The 19,785-nt window shown below is 38.3% G+C and overlaps 1 protein-coding gene across 4 annotated transcripts in view; it reads left to right on the top strand.

The window, feature by feature from the left end:
• The first annotated feature begins 90 nt into the window (after positions 1-90).
• Positions 91-19,785, top strand: part of acot7 (acyl-CoA thioesterase 7) — a 54,888-nt gene continuing 35,193 nt past the window's right edge. Inside the window, exons 1-8 of one of the 4 annotated variants that reach the window (XM_061057157.1) lie at positions 91-192; positions 283-474; positions 4,480-4,597; positions 6,415-6,571; positions 16,611-16,702; positions 16,940-17,054; positions 17,665-17,679; positions 17,864-17,950. In XM_061057157.1, the coding sequence (XP_060913140.1) occupies positions 422-474; positions 4,480-4,597; positions 6,415-6,571; positions 16,611-16,702; positions 16,940-17,054; positions 17,665-17,679; positions 17,864-17,950 (637 nt within the window). In that variant the 5' untranslated portion in view covers positions 91-192; positions 283-421. Of the gene's footprint in view, positions 193-282; positions 475-2,556; positions 2,715-4,479; positions 4,598-6,414; positions 6,572-16,610; positions 16,703-16,939; positions 17,055-17,664; positions 17,680-17,863; positions 17,951-19,785 lie in introns of those variants that run through there. The other 3 variants (XM_061057158.1, XM_061057155.1, XM_061057156.1) reach the window with 3 other exon arrangements.

Raw genomic sequence — 19,785 nt, 5'->3', positions numbered from 1 at the left:
ATCTGTGTTGATGATTGTAAACACGGTCTCTGCTGCCCTCTTGCGATGGATGCAGGTAATGAAATTTTGGGTTTCTATTCTCCTGCCCAATCATTCTCCCATGTAGCCTACCTCTCATGAAGACAGAACGCTGCATCTTAACCAGACTGTTGATGATTTGTTTAAACCACCTTGAAATATTGGCATATACTGGTATTTAAACTACTGTCTTTTGCATTCACACTCACAGATCGGCCACATAACATAAAAGATCGTTTTTGAACATTTGAATGCTTTTTTCAGACCGGATGAGTCACTTCTGAAAGAGACTGTGACCGGGGCTGCCGGCGGACACAGGACAGCTCTTGTTTCCGTCACATCACATACAGAGAACTCGCCGCAACACGAGATCAACAAAACCCGAGAGCTCTTCATCATCATCATGTCGGTACCGGAGCCGGCGCGCGAGGCAGCATCAACTCTTCAATTATGCAGGTAGGAACCCTCGCGTGCTAATAACGGTCTCTCGGTCGACAAGTGACGATAGCACCCCGGCGTCGTTGCGTCCTCACACGATAATAACCCAGATTATCCGCTTCATATCCTGTAATCACACTCAGCCTACAACAGTCTGTAGAGAGACACAAGCTGTTGTTTGACGATGGTCAGTTAGTGGACCCTTCAGTAGTTTTGGTAGGTTTATTTGTTTTTTTATCAGTTTGTGGGCTGCCGGCAGAGAGGTGCAAAACGCCCATTAGCATGTCGTATGTAATGACCTCACAACGGTTAGCATGGGGAGGGGACACTGTACAAAATATAAAGGACTCAGTAAAGTCGCCATCATTTCCCGAGTCTACGTAAAAGTTGTATTTCATTGAGAAGGCTAGAATATGTTTGCCTTTGTAAATAGCTTGTTCGGAATGTTAAAACTCGCATTACTTCCTTTAGCATATTATTTTCCCTAAACATAGCTAATAAAAAGAGGAAACGCATCGCTGACACACAGCCAGCTGTGGTTACAAAGGTTACACAGCTAGTACAGTTGTTATGACCTATTTAAATACATTTGCAATAGCTTTCATTTCCTTGCTGTATGCAGTTTGTTGTAGGCTATGCTATACTTATGCCGGCCCATAGGTGGAGCCATACAGGTTTGTCTCATAACAGCGCTGCTTGTTCTGTGCAGAGGCGTGTTGCATTCTTGTGAAATAAATGTCACTGTTTTTAAATGAATAAAGGAATACTCAGAATTTCCACAAACTCTGCAGGTAAATTGAGTCATGTATAGGCACTATATGATGCATGAAAGGCATTACGGTTAGCTGCATCCACACTGCAGGTAAAAGTGACCTAAATATGTTTTGTTTTGCTCCTCAGATCTGATTTTTTCATGACAATGAGCACAGATAGTCACCTGGACTCTGATCTTTTCAAATCATATTAAGGCCACTTTTATGTGTGGATCCCTACAGGAGTCTGATACAGACCATATTTAAAAAGCAATGTGAACAGCCAAACAAATAGATAAGATCAGATCAGATCAGAAAACAAAACAAAACAAACAAACAACAAACAACAACAACAACAACAACAACAACAACAACAACAACAGAATTGAGCATAAAGACTGGTAGTGTAAATGCAGCCTTTGTGACCCATGAGAAAATACAGCAATTGCTGAAAAAAATGTGATCCCCACTGAGTGCAACTGAGACAGGCACATGTCCTATTATGAAATTGTTGTTTTTTTCATAAAGTTTTTCAGTAATTATCTTATGAATTAAAGAAAGCAGATTATTTTCCCTGATTAAATGCAGTCTGCTGCAGCACTTCCACAAAAAACAAAACAAAAAAAACTCCCTCATACAATACTACAATACTTAAAAGCTTCTGTACATCAATGCAGGTGTTTTGTTGATCCTGATTGTGCAGCAGAATCCCCTCAACCCAAGTTGTTTATTTGAGCTTATTTGAATTGTTCTTGTAAGGGACAGAAATGATTTCTTCTGTGATGTTTACATTTATTTTGTAATGATATTTTGTGATTCAGCCTGTACACGATCTTCATTCCTGAAGTGATATGTGAACAGGATTAAAGGGCAGAGGGACTTTCTTACTAGTTTGGCATTCATCTTTAAATCAAGTCGGCAAATAACCACTGCAACACTTTTTTCCTTTCAGTTCCCTTTCTTTTAAAGTTTGCCTTTTTCCCAGTTAGCTTATTGTTTGTTTGTTTGGGAGGGGGGATATTACTTAAACTTACGACTACATTATGGTGGAACAGGTTAACAGACAGGTTTACTGGAACCCAAAACCATTTGGTTGTGATATCTTGGTCATGCATTTGCAGTGTTGTTGTAGTTCTAGATTTCTTTGATGATTATTTTTCTGTCTATCAGCAGCTGCGCTTAAATGTCGTTGTGACAAATTCTATTGGTCACCTGCTGTCAATTGAAGCATCAGTAGGTGTGTTTGGATCCAGTCTGACCAGTCATGATGTCTGAGGCGGTGTCAATGTGAACGCTGTATGACATCACTAGCAACGGAAAGGCCTGAAATTTCAGAAGATATGAATGAAGAGATCATTCCTGAGCGGAGTCATTGTGAGATTGAGAGTCAGCCAGGAAGATGCGTTGCTTTAGACCTCCGAGCAGGAACCCAAGAAATCTAGTGGATAATAGAAATCCCCAATTGAGACTGGAATTTAGAGACAGCTCCAAACTTCAACTCAGCAGGTAGTTCATCTCTAATGAACACACACACACACACACACACACACACACACACACACACACACACACACACACACACCTTATGTTTTTGAATGAATTACATAATATTATGAACTGTCTTTAATGACTTTGCTGTTATATAAATGTCACTAGAATACTCACACTGTGGTGTATTTCACAGCACTCTTGCTATACTAAACTGCTGCATACTGTAGTTACTTCCTTTTCTGTTTTCATACAACAATAACTCATTGGGATACGTCTGCTCTGGTGATGCTGGTGATGTTTTGCAATTGTAAATTCCCCACATGTCACAACCCTAACTGTGACTCTTTAGAGGAAGTCAACGGTTACTCTGTCATACATAAATATGGAGAACATTCATTATGTCATATGGCTTATTACAGTTTTTTACGATTGCTATGACACTTTTTTTCAATACTTTTAACAATTTTCCTAAACTCTTAACACAGTTAGCACAACATCTGTCTCTGAAGGCTATGCAATTAACACATTTCTTGTTGCTTAGACACAAAATGCATACATTTAACACAAACTTAAATTGCTTGAACTTCTTTTACACAAAAGCTCAACAAGACTAAAACAATGGATTTTTACAGCCACATTTACCAATCATTTCACACTGTATGTCAGAACAGATAACATCATGTTCTAAACCTAACCTATAGGCTAAAGTCTAAGTGAATAGCTTTTCATATTGTAGATTGAAACACATATATCTATATATCCCCTGTATTTTTTTTCCATTGCTACTGAGAAACAGCTGATTGAAGTCATGCAAATAGATCAATCACAGCTGATTCCCATCTAGTAAACACACTCAGGTGTTGAGGTTATTTCATTTGCATGACCATATGTTATACAGTTACTGTAATAATCAGATGGTGTTGTGTGTTGTACTGTTTAATTATAACAAGAACTTTCCCTATACTATGCTAGACATTCATTCTGCACGTCTTGTGAAATAGAGGATTACTTATGATGTCAGGAAACACACACACACACACACACACACACACACACACACACACACACACACACACACACATTCCACACACATTCCATTAAAGCTTAACCATCTGTTAGTACTCAGATGTCAGTTCATCGGTACATACCTGTGTGGTTTGTAACCTCAGAGTATGTAAACAGATTACGCTGTAACTGGTGAGACGAGTTTAACTGACACACCGAAGAACTGGAAAAAGCTGACGAACATGACAGCATGCTGTACAGTCTGTAATAATGATGCTGTATGCAGACATGGAGAGGTGATGATGGTGTCAGAGAAACATAGAAGCACATCGCTGCTACACATAAGTTCCAAATTTGTTTTCTTTTGCCAGAAAACATCTTAATCAATAATCCTCCAAACATTAAAGCCCCCCTCACCTTAAATGTCGGCCACATTCACCTGAATTATGAAGGGAAGGTGATGCCATTTTTTCCAGTGTGAGCTCATTTTGGTGTTTTGAATTTACCAGCTGTATCAGCTATTGTTTGAATCAGAGGAGAAACCTTTGCTCATAGATAATTCACCTTTGGAGCTTCCGACTATTCCAAAGTTAAAAATTGTGCAAAATGCTATAAGTTATCAGCTGGTTGGTCAGGTTGTCACATTCATTGATTTAGACTTTTTTTTTTATCCCAACCTGATGCTGAAAACTCACCACATGATGCTAACATCACGAGTAGTAATCGTTCCATCAGACCCCGATCATCATTCTAACTAACCTTGTCCATTACGCAGGATCATGGGGCCAAATGATGCCAACATTGTGGGCAACGTTCACGGTGGCATCATCCTCAAGATGATTGAAGAAGCAGGATGTATTGTGAGCACAAGACACTGCAACACACAGAACGGGGTAAGACACAACAAACACATCTACAGTATGGTATTTCACTACAGTGGGTGACTGAAGATTGCATAACTTCTCTTCCTATGTTGTTACAAAGTTATTTTTATTAGCAAAATATTTGAATAATACAATAATAAATGTGTCCAGTATTAAATCTTAAACATGATTTGGTGAATTAAGAAAATATGAAGGCAAAACAATCTCAGCTAAAAAGCTTAGTTTTTAAATGAGTTATACATGATTTATTCATTGATTCATTAAATATGAGACACTCCTCGTATTTATCTATATTGTTTTTCAGATTTTTAGGTTTTATTAATCATAAAGGTAAATTGTCTTGAATCAGTAGTGCCTCACCCAGATCTGCTTGACTTCTTCTGTGCTGGTTTTACTTTTCACCCAGTGAACTCTCACCAACTTTTAGTAATTTGATTCATTCCATTGTCATCTTACCTGCAACAACAAGTATTAGTTCCCTGCTTAGATAGACATTCAGATAAATACACAGATGGACAAAATATGCTTTTGGAAAATACTACAGGACTCCCATCTGCTTCATGTAGACACTTGAACAGTAAAACAAGTAAAAACCCTTTATTTTGTCAATAATTTGGGACACATTAGACATTTATTTAATTTCAAAAATAACTTATCAGCTTTTCAGGTCGTTCCTTTGCAATACATAATACAGTTGATTATTTATGAATGACATATAATCCCATTTTCCATTGTTTAGTGTTTCTGAAGTAAGAAGGAGGAATATCAATCATGAATCAACTCATTATATTTGTCGAGCACTTAAAGGTTACCATTAGGTGCTCAACAAATGACTCACAAGCTGATTATAACTGAATTAAATTGAATTCAAAAAACTATATTTGTCCCTTTGGGGGGCAAAACATCATCGATTCAGTACAACCTCCACGTTCGCCACCACCATCACATAAGAATCACTTCGTCTGGTTTATCTGTTCTGCACTAAAAACTTCATTGTTTCGATTAGTTTGTTTTCATAATCATTAGTGGTATTGTCTCTCCTCTCTGTGTTTTAAACTCAGGGTCTGAATGTCCTTTGTCCCTGTGCCCATCATTTTACACCGAGTGAAGAAGTCACACGTATTTGTGTCTGTGTTGTTTTTGTCTTTCACAGACATCACGGTGCAGTTAAACTTATCTGATTCATGACTCTGAATTTTGTCACTGGAGACATTAGCATTAGCATTAGCATTAGCGATAGACTCTTGTCTTGTTTAAAGATGGACTTTCTGAAAATGTTATCTTTGATGACAGATTTGAACAGTAATGGTGGAGATCTGTTAAGATCTCTACAGAACTATGACTGCACACAGCAGTACATATGTTATCACTGTAGATATATGACACATGTTATTTAGGTTTTATTATTTGATAAGAATGTAAGGATTAACAATATTCTGGGAGTTCAAGTTTAACATGAATTGAAGTGTGTGAAGAGCTCACATAAATATTATAAAATATGCATAACAGTTTTCAACTGCTGCTACATTATGATTGTTGAGAGAAATATTATGCTACAGTCTCTAAACGTCTGGTAAACAAAAGTCTGAACCTTTAAATGAGCCATTTACCAGAAACAATGGAACTATATGATCATGCAACCAAAATACTTTTTTTGCATAGGAAGTTATTTTTGAAACTTCAGAGCCAACCATAACTCCAAATACAATAACAACAACAAAGTCTGGAAAGTGATGTTTATTTAACAACATAACAAGTTCAGCATTCGATAATCAGATTGATATTTGATGTGTATGTGCTGTTGGTGGGATGTTTCCTCTCTTCAGGACCGCTGTTTGGCAGTTCTGGTTCGTGTGGAGAAGACAGAGTTCCTGTCCCCTGTGTTCATTGGAGAGGTCACCCATGTCACTGCTGAGATCACTTACACCTCTAAGCACTCACTGGAGGTGCAGGTCAAAGTGATGGCCGAGAACATCCTCACAGGTGATTCATTTTGATGTTTTCATTCGATGCCATTTCAACAGGAACACACTACACAGAATAGTTCAGCAATTTCTTTAACTGCTCAGTAATATATTGAAATGACAGCAAATGATTTCTTCGCAAATCATGAACATTCTGCCTTTGTTTGTTGTCGTAATATATTAATAAGGGCTTACAAACTGGTGAGAATGTAGGGAAATAGAAACAAAACTTAAGATTTTGTGGAAACACAATACCTCACCGACTCAGCAATGTTCACCTTTAGCCTCGTTTTCACCCACATCACTGCAGAGGAGGAAAGGAATGACAGACAATCAGGTTCAAAAGGTGCACAGAGAGGCACATACACACGCATACACACACAAAAGCACACACACGCAACCAACCATGCACACGCACACACAGACACACACACACACACACACACCGAACATACAATATGTCTGATCAAAGTACAAAGATACACAGATACAATTTACAACTATAGCCGACAAAGATAAGCAGCAGATCCTCATACCACAGAGCCTTACAGAGAATGTCTGTTTGTCTTCCTTAATAAAAAACTCAATACAATAACATGTTATTAATTGCTGGTAATTTAGAAGAATGTGCTTATTGTTTCAGTTTAGTTGTCTTTTCCCCCTCAAACATCTCTACCTTAAATTGATTCTGCTTTGTTTTGCCCATGATGTCATGTCTTTCATTAAACAATACACAACCAAATAATGGTTGACAAATCATGGGGTAGGCTTCCATAATTAAAGATGAGTATGGATTGAATAAGTGTGTGAGCATTCCCAGCTGCAAGAAGGCAAACAAACCCAAACCATGGCACATGTTGCTGAAGTAAATTAAGCTGCAGTTATGAGGTTTTACCATCGACTACTACATGTGCCTAACTTGACCTATTCAAGTGGTTTAAGCCCCGAGAACTCAGAGTAAAGGAAAATACGATTGTTTTTTACAAGGGTGTCACTTGTTCTCATTGAATTGATAACAACTTGATTCCCTGATTCAGAAAGTCCAGAGGTCAATAGATAGCAACCACGCAAATCCTCTTCCTGTAGGTATGCTGTCAGTTTTTCAATGAAAATAAAAGAATATGACACTTTTCATCTGCTGCTATATTAGAATTATAGTGGGTAAAATAATCTACAAAATAATTTACATTTAAATTGAACCAATACTCACAATGCCAGGACTATCAAAGTGAAGCATTCAAATAATTTTCAGCCATTTCAGCAAATTTCTTTTTGACTGTAAAATATCAACTTTTTTGATTTAAAAACAGCCCCCATTTGTTCACAGTAGAGTTGAAAGGATATGAGAGACATTTATTGTGTGAGAAATTCTGTTTATTGATGGATAGCCCCTTGAGATGAACAACCTACATACATAAAGGCTCTCACACATCCATCCGCCCAATTATCCTCCACGCAAAGCCACAGCGCCCATCAGAGGTAAATACACATGATGGCATATTATTCAATCAAGACAACAAGAGATATGATATTAAAGGGGCAAGAGGACATTACCTTTAGAAGTAGCAGCATGATTTGGTGAGAATGGGTAGTAGTTATTTCTTAAAAAGGTGTAGTGAATTTATTGTTCTGATGTTTATAGGTAGATTGTTCCCTTTCAGAGGGAGCTTTATACTTAAATGCTCGTCTGCCGATATCTTTTTTGTTTTTGGGAACAAGAAATAAAGGCTGCTGAGTATGTCTTAAAGAATATGAGGAATTGAATGGTCTTAAATATTGTTTTAAATAAAAGGGAGAATTGAAGTGGATATATTTGAAAATACATTGGAGCCAATGGTAACATGGTTATTAACACTTGTTTTAGTAGATTTATTTCTTAATCCCCTGTTCAGAGATTCAAATCGTTCAGAGATTTCACACTGTGCTGTACCAAGCTCTAACTCGTCATTATATGCAAAAGGTCTTTGACATTTATATCTGTGTAAACCACATTAATCCTAGACAGAAACTGCATGCACCAATAGTATAGATGCTTATAAAATGTTAAGCAGGTTACTAGAGTGCTAACTCTTTACTCAATGATATTCAGAAATTTTAAGTATTTGCTATGTGTGCCCTGTTAAATTTAAATACAGCTTCTATGAAAGTGTTAACCTTATTCTGTCACCTTCACATAACCTTGGTTGTATTTTTTTTCTTGTTCTTCATCGATTCTTATCTAGAAGTAGTGAAACATTTCCAAACGCTGGATATTTCACTCTCTACTCATACTGGTTTGTGACGTTCTGCTGTTTGACCAGCAGGGAGCAGCACACTATAAGTAGAACAGCTCTAAAAGGCATTAAAAAGAGACACAGCTTTGATGACGAGCTGCATTATATGCTGTGCCAGGAGAACAGAATTCTAGTGCTATGTTGGTTTCTAGTTTTAGATTGTATTTAAGTGATGGAGTCTGTTATTTACATGTATTAATTAGATATATGTGAATTAGATATTGCTTATTAACGAATTAAAGCTACTGTGAAGAGTTTTTAGCTGGTTATCAAACAGACTGAAATTAATAATGATGCCTCCATATGACCTATAAAAGCAGATAAGACCATCAGCATAAAGACTGGCCCTTTCTGTAGATATTGTTTAATGCTTGAAAAAGCTGCAGTGGGACAGGAGTCAGACAAAGGGATTAACAGCAGAATGCAGAAAAAACACAGTGTTTTTGAAGGCAAAGATTCCCAATGAGTGTTATGATTGACTCTCAAAAGACAGAAGGAATAGATATTTTTGTTTAGAAAAATACTTTTACGGGACAAAATCAGTGAAGAGTCTAGATGTACAGCTTTGTCCACAGGAGGGCGGCAAAATCTGCAAAAACAGAAAGTTCCTTGTAGGAGCTTTAAGTGTCACGCACACACACACACACACACACACACACACACACACACACACACACACACACACACACACACACACACACACACACACACTGTGCTAAAAATCCCTTGAGTGAAGACAGAGAGGATCACATTGGGCCGACAGCTTTATCTCTGAACCTTTAAAGTCAATGGCAACAGTGATGCACAAGCGGTCCGTATTACAAAATGTAAAGACCTGACAGCATTGTAACTGCAAGAACTCAAGTGTGAAAGTTGATGTTTAGACCCATTAAATTAGATTATAGAATAACAATCAATAACATTTTATGATTTTTGTATGTAAATGAGTATCCTTGAAATAAGGGGATATTGTTGATAGATTACTGAGTATATCTTACTTTTTCTTTATTTCAATAAAGACTTTATGTTCAGAAGGTCTGTCCATCCTAATAGACTAAGGAAAAGACAGAATAAGGGAGAGAAAAGGGGGGTAAGAAAGATAGAGGGACAGTTAGTGAGAGGCAGAAGGACATATTGATTAGCAGGAGGATAGCACAGGGAATGAAAGGTGGAAGAAAGAGTGAGAGTATAGGAAAGAAATATAAAAAAGGATGAAGGAAAGGAGGTGAGAAACAAAAGAAGTATCCCCTAGACAGCTGTTGCCCTAGCAACAGGCTTATACTGGTTGGTTGGCTGGTTGCTGGGCTCGAAGCAGGTTGATGGAGGCGGAGGCAGATATATGAGATGACAGGTGGAGAGCTGGGTACATACATGCACCCATCAGTATGGGCAGCCCCAACTAGAGGGCCTGACCTGTGAGGAGGGTCAGAAAAGAGGGGAGGTCGGGAAAAGAGCTGAAGGAAATGAGACACTCAAAGCAGCATGTCCTGGAACCTTTTAATACCAACATTTAACATATATTCATTTATTAGAGGAAAACAGTGTTAGAACTAAAATTAGAAGTTATCTTGATATTCTTTGTGATACTTATCAGTCATCAGCAATTTTAATCGTTGTTTGACTCACTACATTGCAACCATTTACTCATTTTCTGACTGAAAATATATTTTTTAATTTATTGTGTATTTAATTAAAAATCAAGGCAGGTTGCCAATCTGCTTCTCTGAGCTAAACAATCATGTAATATGTTACATCATCAGGAAAGTTAAATTGTTAAGTAAAGAGTGAACTTAGGTTGAGTGTCATAGCAGTATCTGTGTAGCCTACATGAGCATAGCTCCAGCTAGTGGTGAAAGTGAGTATAGAAAAGACTTCCTCTAGGACAGAAGCTTTACTGTACAGGACAACATCTGTGATAGAATTTCTGATTTTGAAGCCAAATAATAAAATCAGACTCTGCTGTCAATCCCTCCTTCAAATATAATGGCATAATGTGAAAGTCTAGCACATATCAACCACTTAAACTAAAACTATGAATTGAAAAACAAATTGGAATAGATGTAATGATAGATTATTTTCTGGTCCTATGTAGAAGGAGCACGCAAGTTTACCTCCTCAAATACTAAATACAGGAAGCCCCAAAACGAAAAAAAGAGCTGGAGGAGGCATGGCAGTCTTTTAGGTCATTGCTATAGGAAGTAGGTCATATGTGTGTCAATGTATGGGAGTGTGCACACATATTTGTTTAGGTTTGAGTTTGCACAGCTGTTATCTACGGAAGCTTATGGATGTCCATTTGTTATTATGGATTTGTTTATTTCCAGACCTCAGAATTGTTTTCAGATATCATTCATAGTGTTTGGTGCAAATTTTACAATTACTGGAGGATTTTTGCAAGAGACAAGTTCCTATCATTAATTCATTATAATTAATTATCAGTGAAAAAGGTTTTATTATGTGCATATACTGTACTTCACTTTGTATCTTGCATTTTAAATGCATTGATTTGTAGATTTCGGTTTGCATGCATGTGAAACACGGTATGCTGTATGTATGCTTGTGTGTGCATGGGTTTGTGTGTGTAATTTCATCAGTGTTTGGCCCTTTAAAAGGTTCCTGCTGGGCCGAAGGGGAAGAGAAGATAACGGGAGCAGACATTATTTGCTTCTGTCATGTCGGCTTAGCATCAGGCCTCACACACTGTTGCCCAGTCAGACACGGACGCCAAGTGGATGTACCTGCACACATGCTCCAACGCGACACACGCACTTACCCAAACATACTGACACACACATGCGGTAGAGGAGGGACAATCTGCTTCGACGTGGGGCCTGATAAGCTCATTCTGACACATTATGCATCAGAAAAGTCACACTGCAGTGCGCGCTTTGATTCTTTTAAATGAAGTCTGACACTGAGGCAGAACTCTAAATAGATGTATTTGTTCCTGATGAACGTTGATGGTTTGAACGGTAATTAGAAGCAGGGCTAATACTGTTTGGTTGTAGACCTGTATTCATGGTTTATGGTTTGTATTTGCAGTTTTTTTGGTTCGGCAAAAGTCAGTATATTGCTCTCTGTTTGTCTGCATTTATGTATTTATGCATTCATGTTTGTCCCGTATGTGTGTGCATGTGCGTGTGTGTGTGTGTGTGTGTTGGGGGAGGAGGCAAGAGTCCAGGTTCCACAGTCAGTCAGGCAGCATCTCGTCAGGCAGGCCTCAGTCATGCCCCCCCAGGGGTAGGCTGCCTACTGTGGGCACGAGCCGTGATGATTGTTCCCGCTGGGGGGATTGAACATGCGCACTAACATATTCACATGCACACTTACGCACAGACCCACAAACATCAGCACACACCGATTTAAATATTCCCATGTATATACACAAATGTAATAACATACATGTCCAACCTTAGAAAATCACACTGAGACATGATAAAAATGGACCCCCCATAGAGAGCTGCATATGCTCAGGCGCACACACAAATACACACACATACAGACACAGTCTTTTGCTCGAACACAGCCACAAAGAGCTGCAGATGTGACTTTTCCACACAAATACAAAATGTCTCAACATTCATGTATGAGTACACACAGGTCTGTGCACAGCAACAAAACCCACATATATACACAAACATCAAACGGAAGGTAATAATGCTTGTGTTGCATGCACGCTCATGCACATATTTGCATAAAGACAGCATCCATAGATCACACACACACACACACACACACACACACACACACAAACGCACACACACACACACAAACGCACACACACAGCTACAGAGCTGAGAGCAACGCATTGTGAGTTGAGGCATAAAATACTGATGACAGTTCTTTCCATGATCCTGGTGTTTTATACAACTGCACATACTCAAAAAAGTGCTACGTGCACATAAAAATAACCTCTTCTGTGTTATATAATTGCCCTGTGATTAACATTGGTAGCAGGGGAATTAAAGATAAGTATAATCTTAAATCTATCTATCTTGCTATCTAAATTGGAACACTGAATATAAGATGTTACAGTAAAAATACTGTAAGACCTTTTAAAATGAAGTCGCAGACATGCCAGACTTTTGGGACTTTTCCCGAGGGCATAACTGAGGACTGTAACAGAACAGACAACACTATTCCAGGAAGGTCATTTAAGTACAAACAGAAACTGTGTTTTTCTCGCTGCTGTTTGTTTCACAGTTTGAGCTGAATTACCTTGAAGATCAGCTGACATTATCAGTAATCAATGTCAAATCTTGTCCAGTTGAAATATACTATAATGCTTGTAATGGGTTGTAAATTATCAGCTCCTGTCAAAACTCCTGGCATGATTTCATCTGTTCCTGTCAGGCAACAACATCCCACAGTGGGACTGTAGTCTACTTAAAAGTAATCGAGTCTTGGCTCAGTACAATGGAAAATCTGTGGTTTTGATCATGGGGATCAAGCAGTAAGAACGATCCTCACTGCACTGTCTCTGGGCTGGGAACATGCTGTTCAGGAAGGAATAAAGAAAATACGTTTTTTTTTCCCCCTGCTCAAGAATGAAAGGTTTCGAATGCGTCAAAGCAGAGAGCAGAGGGGTAAATGTGTAAAATATAGCGATGAATCAAGTGACACTGCTTGGGGTGAAAGAAATAGATGAGGGTGAAGTAGAAAGAGAGAGAGAGAGAGAGTAAGTGTAGAAAAATAGGAAAAAGGGGGAGAAAAGGAACAGCAAGATGCTAGAAAAGGATCACATTTTAATAGAAAATTAAGGAACTTTAAAGAATCATATCAACCAATCAAGCTATATTTATACTTCAGAGATCACCAAGGGAAACCACAATTTACAGTGATATCAAGTCAGTTACAGAAGAAATGAAAATAAACTATAAAATGATTATAAAAATAGAAGAAGATTGATATTACAAACATCAAGCATATTCATTGGTGCCTTTAAGTGATAAAAAAAAGAGGCTGGAGGATGAAAAAGAGTGCTGGAAAATTGATTCTCAGCTTAAGCACCTATGTTTAAATTCAAATCAGTGCTCACAAAGGCTCTAATTTGTTATTAATTTGACAGAGGAGAGTGTTTTGGAATTCAGCTGCTTATTATACAGTTTAAATAAAAGACGCACAACCTCTGAGTGATTAAGCCTCTTTAAAAAACTATACTGATGCTGTTTGTTTGGTTTTTAATGCCTCTTTATCTGGTTTCTGTTCAGCTTTGAGCTGAACATGTAAAGTTAAGTGTAAGATTCACACACAATCTGATTAATTTGATTTGGCCTCTGCAAACCCAGAGACACCTCGAATGTGGTTTCCATTGCTGTTAAATGTGCACCATGATGTTTTTTGACTAAAATGCTTACAATTTGCTGAATTGTCCACTCTGTAATATCCTTCTGCTCACATTCAGTTGTCTTCTGGAATGATTCACAACCTTGGTGCACCACTGCGCTCATATTCAGTTAAAAGGGGAAAAAAAAGTATGCCACTGCCAGGTGCCATTTGTCTTAGCTGTCATCATAGTGCCCTTTTAAATCCACGGAGCTCCTCATTCAAAAGCCACCACCAGACGAACTTCAAATACCAAGCAAAAATCACTGCAATTTGCCGGCTTAGTGAGCTTTGTGCCATAGAGTGTGAAAAATAGAGTTAGAAATTTTGTGGATTTTCTATTTAAGATGGATGAGGCCAAAAACGTCCTCTTCATCCAGTAACTAATGCTAAAGAAGTAAGCTAGCTGCCAGCTGCCCCTTCTGCTTCCTGACACCCCTTCTGCTTCCTGACACCCCTTCTTTGGAATGGATTTAGTTCTTTGTTATATCATGTCATATTGTTATATCATATGTTTCAGTAGACCTACTGTGAAGTTACAATAAAGCTGCAGTCCAGGCAATGACATGGTCAAACAATGACATTTTCTTCCTTTGATACAGAGGCATCTGAAAATCAAAGTCAGCTCCCTGGTTACATTCTGGTCAAAAAGGTCAACAGTCACACTGGGAATCGTTCTCTGTCCCTCTCACTCCTCCCTTTCCTTTTCTCCCTCCAACCTAAACACAGTTCACTCAAAAGGTCCAGCAGGAGCTAATAATAGACTGGAGTCACTCACTCTTGGTAAAGTCAAGGATATGTAAATGTGCCTTTCTCCTCCCGGCAACTTCCTGGTTGCTGGCAAGGGCAGGAGCCAATGTGAGGAGGAGGAGAGGAGCACAGTCGGCATGGCAACCCTTCCCCGGCTGTATGCACAGTTTTAACCTGGGTGTAAAATGCAAATGTTTATTCCCAGGAGTAGCCAGCCATAGGCCGCATGCTCCCACTCACTTCTCCTAACTTCACAGTATCTTGTACAAAGTCTCTTCATTGTTTATTTTTTATCAGAGTAATGCCCAGTAATGTCACAGTCTTCATTTCCCTCAAGATTGTTTTATTTGACAGATGTCCCTTATGCATTGGTAAACAACATTTAGTTTCTATGTGATTAACACAAGTAGGTACAGTTACAGTCTTACATGGATTAAAAATATAGAACAATAATTCCATTGCATCAATTCAGTTGTTCCAAATATAAGCTTATTGGTCCCTGTGAGACACTACCAACCAGCGAGTGAATCAGACGGTGCAGCCAAAAGTAAAAGCCCCAAAACCCTTAAGACAGTGAGTTTGAACCTGCTGGCCTTGTGCTATCTTCCCTTGTGTCCCTTAACAACACAGCCTCAAAATAACCCCCCCCCATCTCTCTGTTAGCAAATTAAGAGAAAAAGTGTAGGCAGCATAGAACGGATATCGCTATGGCAACCTCTCCGCCTGATTGCTATGAGATGTGATTTCCAGTTTTATGGTTCTTAACTTTCTCTAAAAAGGAACAGCGAATGTTCCAGCCTCAAACCAAGTCAAGGTTCAGATAGATTCACACAGTTCATGTTCCTCACTCACTGATGATGAAGATGGTTTTATATCGGGGTTAAAAAGAGACTGAAAGAAAGAAAAAAACATTTTAAAGTGACAGTGCTTATTTACAACACAAACGTTCTCTGCATAAAAATGTGATCATCTATGCAATTCAAATTCTGTTCTATCATCCAAAAGCAGTTCCTAATGCTCCAATAATGAACATGACTAACTCGCCTTCAATAAAGTCTTGATGTCATACAAACCTGTGTCTTCTACAAACCACACAGTTGAGCCCTTTTAACATCTACATAATAATCAGGCATTTTTAAGGATGTCAAAACAGATATATTTTTGAAATGACAGCATTGTCAGCTACAACACCACCTGAGAGACAATCACTGCATATTTCTGTGTCATGTGAAAAAAAAAACCCAAAAAAATGGAAGCACATTATTATTTGTACAGAAAGCCTAATGATCAAGTTGACATTGTTTTTCATTGGTTCACCCCCAACATTAACATTCAGGAATAGGGGATTATGCTAAACTTTCACCAACTGAGGAACAGAGTTTTGTGATTGTGAGCATGTGTTGTTCTGAACAGACATTATTGATTGTTTTTGAACAAAGGAGCTAGTTTATTTTCTGCTCTTTTGTTTGCAGAAGAAAGACGTGTCTTTAGGCAGCGTCACTGGTTTTGTAAAAAGAGGCTTGATTGGCTTTTATTGGGGTGCTAATATGAGTGTCTGTTTTGACAATACAGTAGCTGTTTTTTTTTTCAAATGGCTTGCTCCATTGTTTTATTTGAAAGACTTGGCAAAACTTCTTAAATGATTGGTTTTCAGTCAAAAACCAGCGCTTCATTTTCCTCAGTTTCTGAAGTTTTTCTCTATGACTGCAGGTGCTCTGAAGCTGGCCAACAAGGCAGCCCTGTGGTACGTCCCCTGCTCTCTACAGAATGTCGAGAAGATTCTGGAAGTTCCGCCCATCAAGGTGCATACATACTTGGTTACTCTGACATTCATCAACTGAAGTTTGGCCTTTTACTGTACCTGTCAGCCTCTTTCTAACTGTCCTCCTCCATACCCAAAATGACGTGTAAAGAGCCATCTGGTCATGGTTAAAAGACAATTTCACATTATTTAGTCAAAGCATGCACCAATGCAGAGCCTGGTATGAGTGAATGTGTACACATGTGTATGTTTTCTTGATGTAAGTGTTTTCCTGTAGTACACTAGTGCAGAGCAAGAAAAGGAGGGCAGAACGCGCTACGATGCTCAGAAGTTGGAGAGACTGGAGACCAAAGCAAGGATCGAAGAGGTGGTGCCACTTCTACCTAACCCAGGTAACATACGAGCTCAAAGGTCTCAAATCTCATCCATAACTTGTTGTGATGAAACATACAGCACAAGTGTTAGGTATATGTAATCTTAATCTCACATCGTCGTCTGAAGTTATCAATGCTTGTCTAGTCATCAAAAGTTTTATTACAAGTACTTTAAGTCTAACAGTACTTCACCACTTCACATCAAAGCATTACACAGACTTAACCTGAATCAATATCCTTTTTTTTCCACATGGGCAGAAATAGAAGGAGGTTTAGTCATAGGAGAACATCCATGTACACATAATACAGGACACCATATTCAGTGTCAGTACATGTTTCCATATATATAATTATTTCAAATACTAAGGTAAATAATAGCAATTATCTTTGTAACTATTGCACAACCTTGGTGGTTTCCAAAAGTCAATGTACCATGTTGCACTGCTAACTGGTGCATCCTCTAAACATGACCAAACATTAGTGTGACATACAAGAAATGTTTTCGTTCACAAACTGTCACATTTATCAGAAGTGCACATTTGCTTTGTCAATGGTTCTAGTACTAAGTTGTGATGATTCTAACATTCAGAACTAATCATCTAATTTTTTCATGCTCACTCAACTTCAGAGGATCGACCAAAAGGTATGTTAGCCTACACTCAGCAGCCTGCATGTCAGTACAGTGACTTTAACAGGGCAGCATGTTTTTTTTTTTTGTGGATGTCGGCTTGCTTGAGCAAAATACACTTGCAGGTTTTACAATGCAAAATTGATTTTTTTTCTGTTGTTTTTTTTTGAGTGTGCAAATTTGTCCCGTCTCAATGCAGAAAAACACACAGTCTGCTTCAGTCAGTCCAGTCTGATCCATTTGGTTGGCCCCTCTGACTGCACACTACACGACTATGTTCAAGGCGGTGAGTCTACGCTTTTCTTCAATGAAAATCGGCATCCAATGATCAACTCTATGGTTGAGTCTCATGATTCCTAACATTTTCCAAACTGATGAAAGATTTTTTTTTTTTTACGGTAAACGAGCTCAGTGAGGCTGAGTGTTCAATAATCTATTCAGTGTGGAAAGCAGAGATGTAAAGAAAGTCAATCATTTGGCAGATTGTCTGAATATGGCTGCCAGACATGACTCTAATTAGATGGTCATTTTTGTCCTTGCCTGCTTTGACTTGTGACCAAAGTGTTCAAAACAACCAGGAGTGGTTAGTTAGTTTCTAACTGAATTCTTTCAGAAAATGCATGATAGAGGCGTGCAGTTAGACAATGCAATTCCTCATCTAAACAAATCTAACAAGTGAAGAGAGAAGAGAAGAAGATATATTTTATTAATCTCTGATGGAACATTCAATATTTTCAATATATACTATACACAAACAGGATCCTATTGAAATGCATAGAAGCAGAGAGTCAGAAGGCTGCACATGCACAAACACCCAAAGCAGTTGGGGGTTAAAATAGATAACACAAGGTAGGGTAAAATATCACTGTACAAGTACCATGAAATACTGCTGGAGCAAACCTGTAGATACCGAATAGAAAATAGATAAATATAGAACAAATTTACATATACTTAACCCAAAAACATACAAAACACTAAACCAGCCAATATACAGAATATATGAAAATATGCATAAACAATATAGTTAAATAACGTATTAAAAATGTACAATAAGGGTAAAAAAGTGACAGATGCTGAGCTTAGTGGGAGAGCTCTGAGCCCCGACTTCTGTGAGCCCCGCCATCTTTGAAGTGTCCACCAGTGCCTCCTCTGCAGCAACCAGACCAATATCAACTTTTGGTTTTTACTTTTGCCCCACTGTGTATGTTTGTTCTGGACACTTACATAGTAACTCATCCTTCCTGAAAATGTAAATGTCACTTCATTCAAAAAGAAGATTTGGAATTTGAATAAAGATATCCTGAGTAAAAAAATCCTAATGCACTAAATTCACTTATGTTTAAATAAAGGTACTGTACATTTATAAGATTGTAATTTTTGAAGTTATTCCTCAACACTAACCACACTGTGATTGATCTGATGCTAACAGTTGCTGACATGACATTTCAAAACACAAGTAACTTCTACCTCTTAGTATTTAGTATCTAGTATTTGTCAGATGTCTTTGTTATTCTCCCACATGGCAAACAACAGCAGAGTTAATGAACAGCATCAGGCTGTTTAGTATTCAAGGCAGGGAATGTCCTGACTATACAGCACGAGTACACTATGGTATTCCTGCAGAGATACCTACAGACGAGAACATATAGAAAGGAGCCACAGAGGATTGGGCAGTGGGAGATGTACATAAAGGATGAGATGAGAAGAAAAGACAGTGCTAGGAGTGTAAAGAAATATCTGTGTACAGTGATTGAGCATTTCATCATTTGATTATTCAACCTTTGAAGGTTTCCTTAGGATTTCAGACCAGCTTCCTTCCAGTTTTAGCCTTTAGCATGAACCCCATCTGTAAAATGGTACAGTGTGTCCTGTGGCAACACAGACAGGCAGAGTGGGGAGAAATACTGTTTAATCCAAATGGAAGCGTCCTTGAGAGAGAATTTTATGACTTTTAGTGGTTATGTCCGCCCCTCAATTTAAGGGATGAAGGAAGTCATAATAAAGAAATTTTTTTGTTCAATAATGTCTTAACATTTCTCTGAGAGTTTGTTACTTGGTATTGTCCTGAATGTATTGCTGTGTAAAGACCCTGTCTTGTTGCTGAGATAAGTGCTTGGGTTG

Source organism: Labrus mixtus, chromosome 15 (genome assembly GCF_963584025.1).
Source record: "Labrus mixtus chromosome 15, fLabMix1.1, whole genome shotgun sequence".
Lineage (NCBI taxonomy): Eukaryota > Metazoa > Chordata > Actinopteri > Labriformes > Labridae > Labrus > Labrus mixtus.
This window is presented reverse-complemented; position numbering and strand designations above follow the sequence as displayed.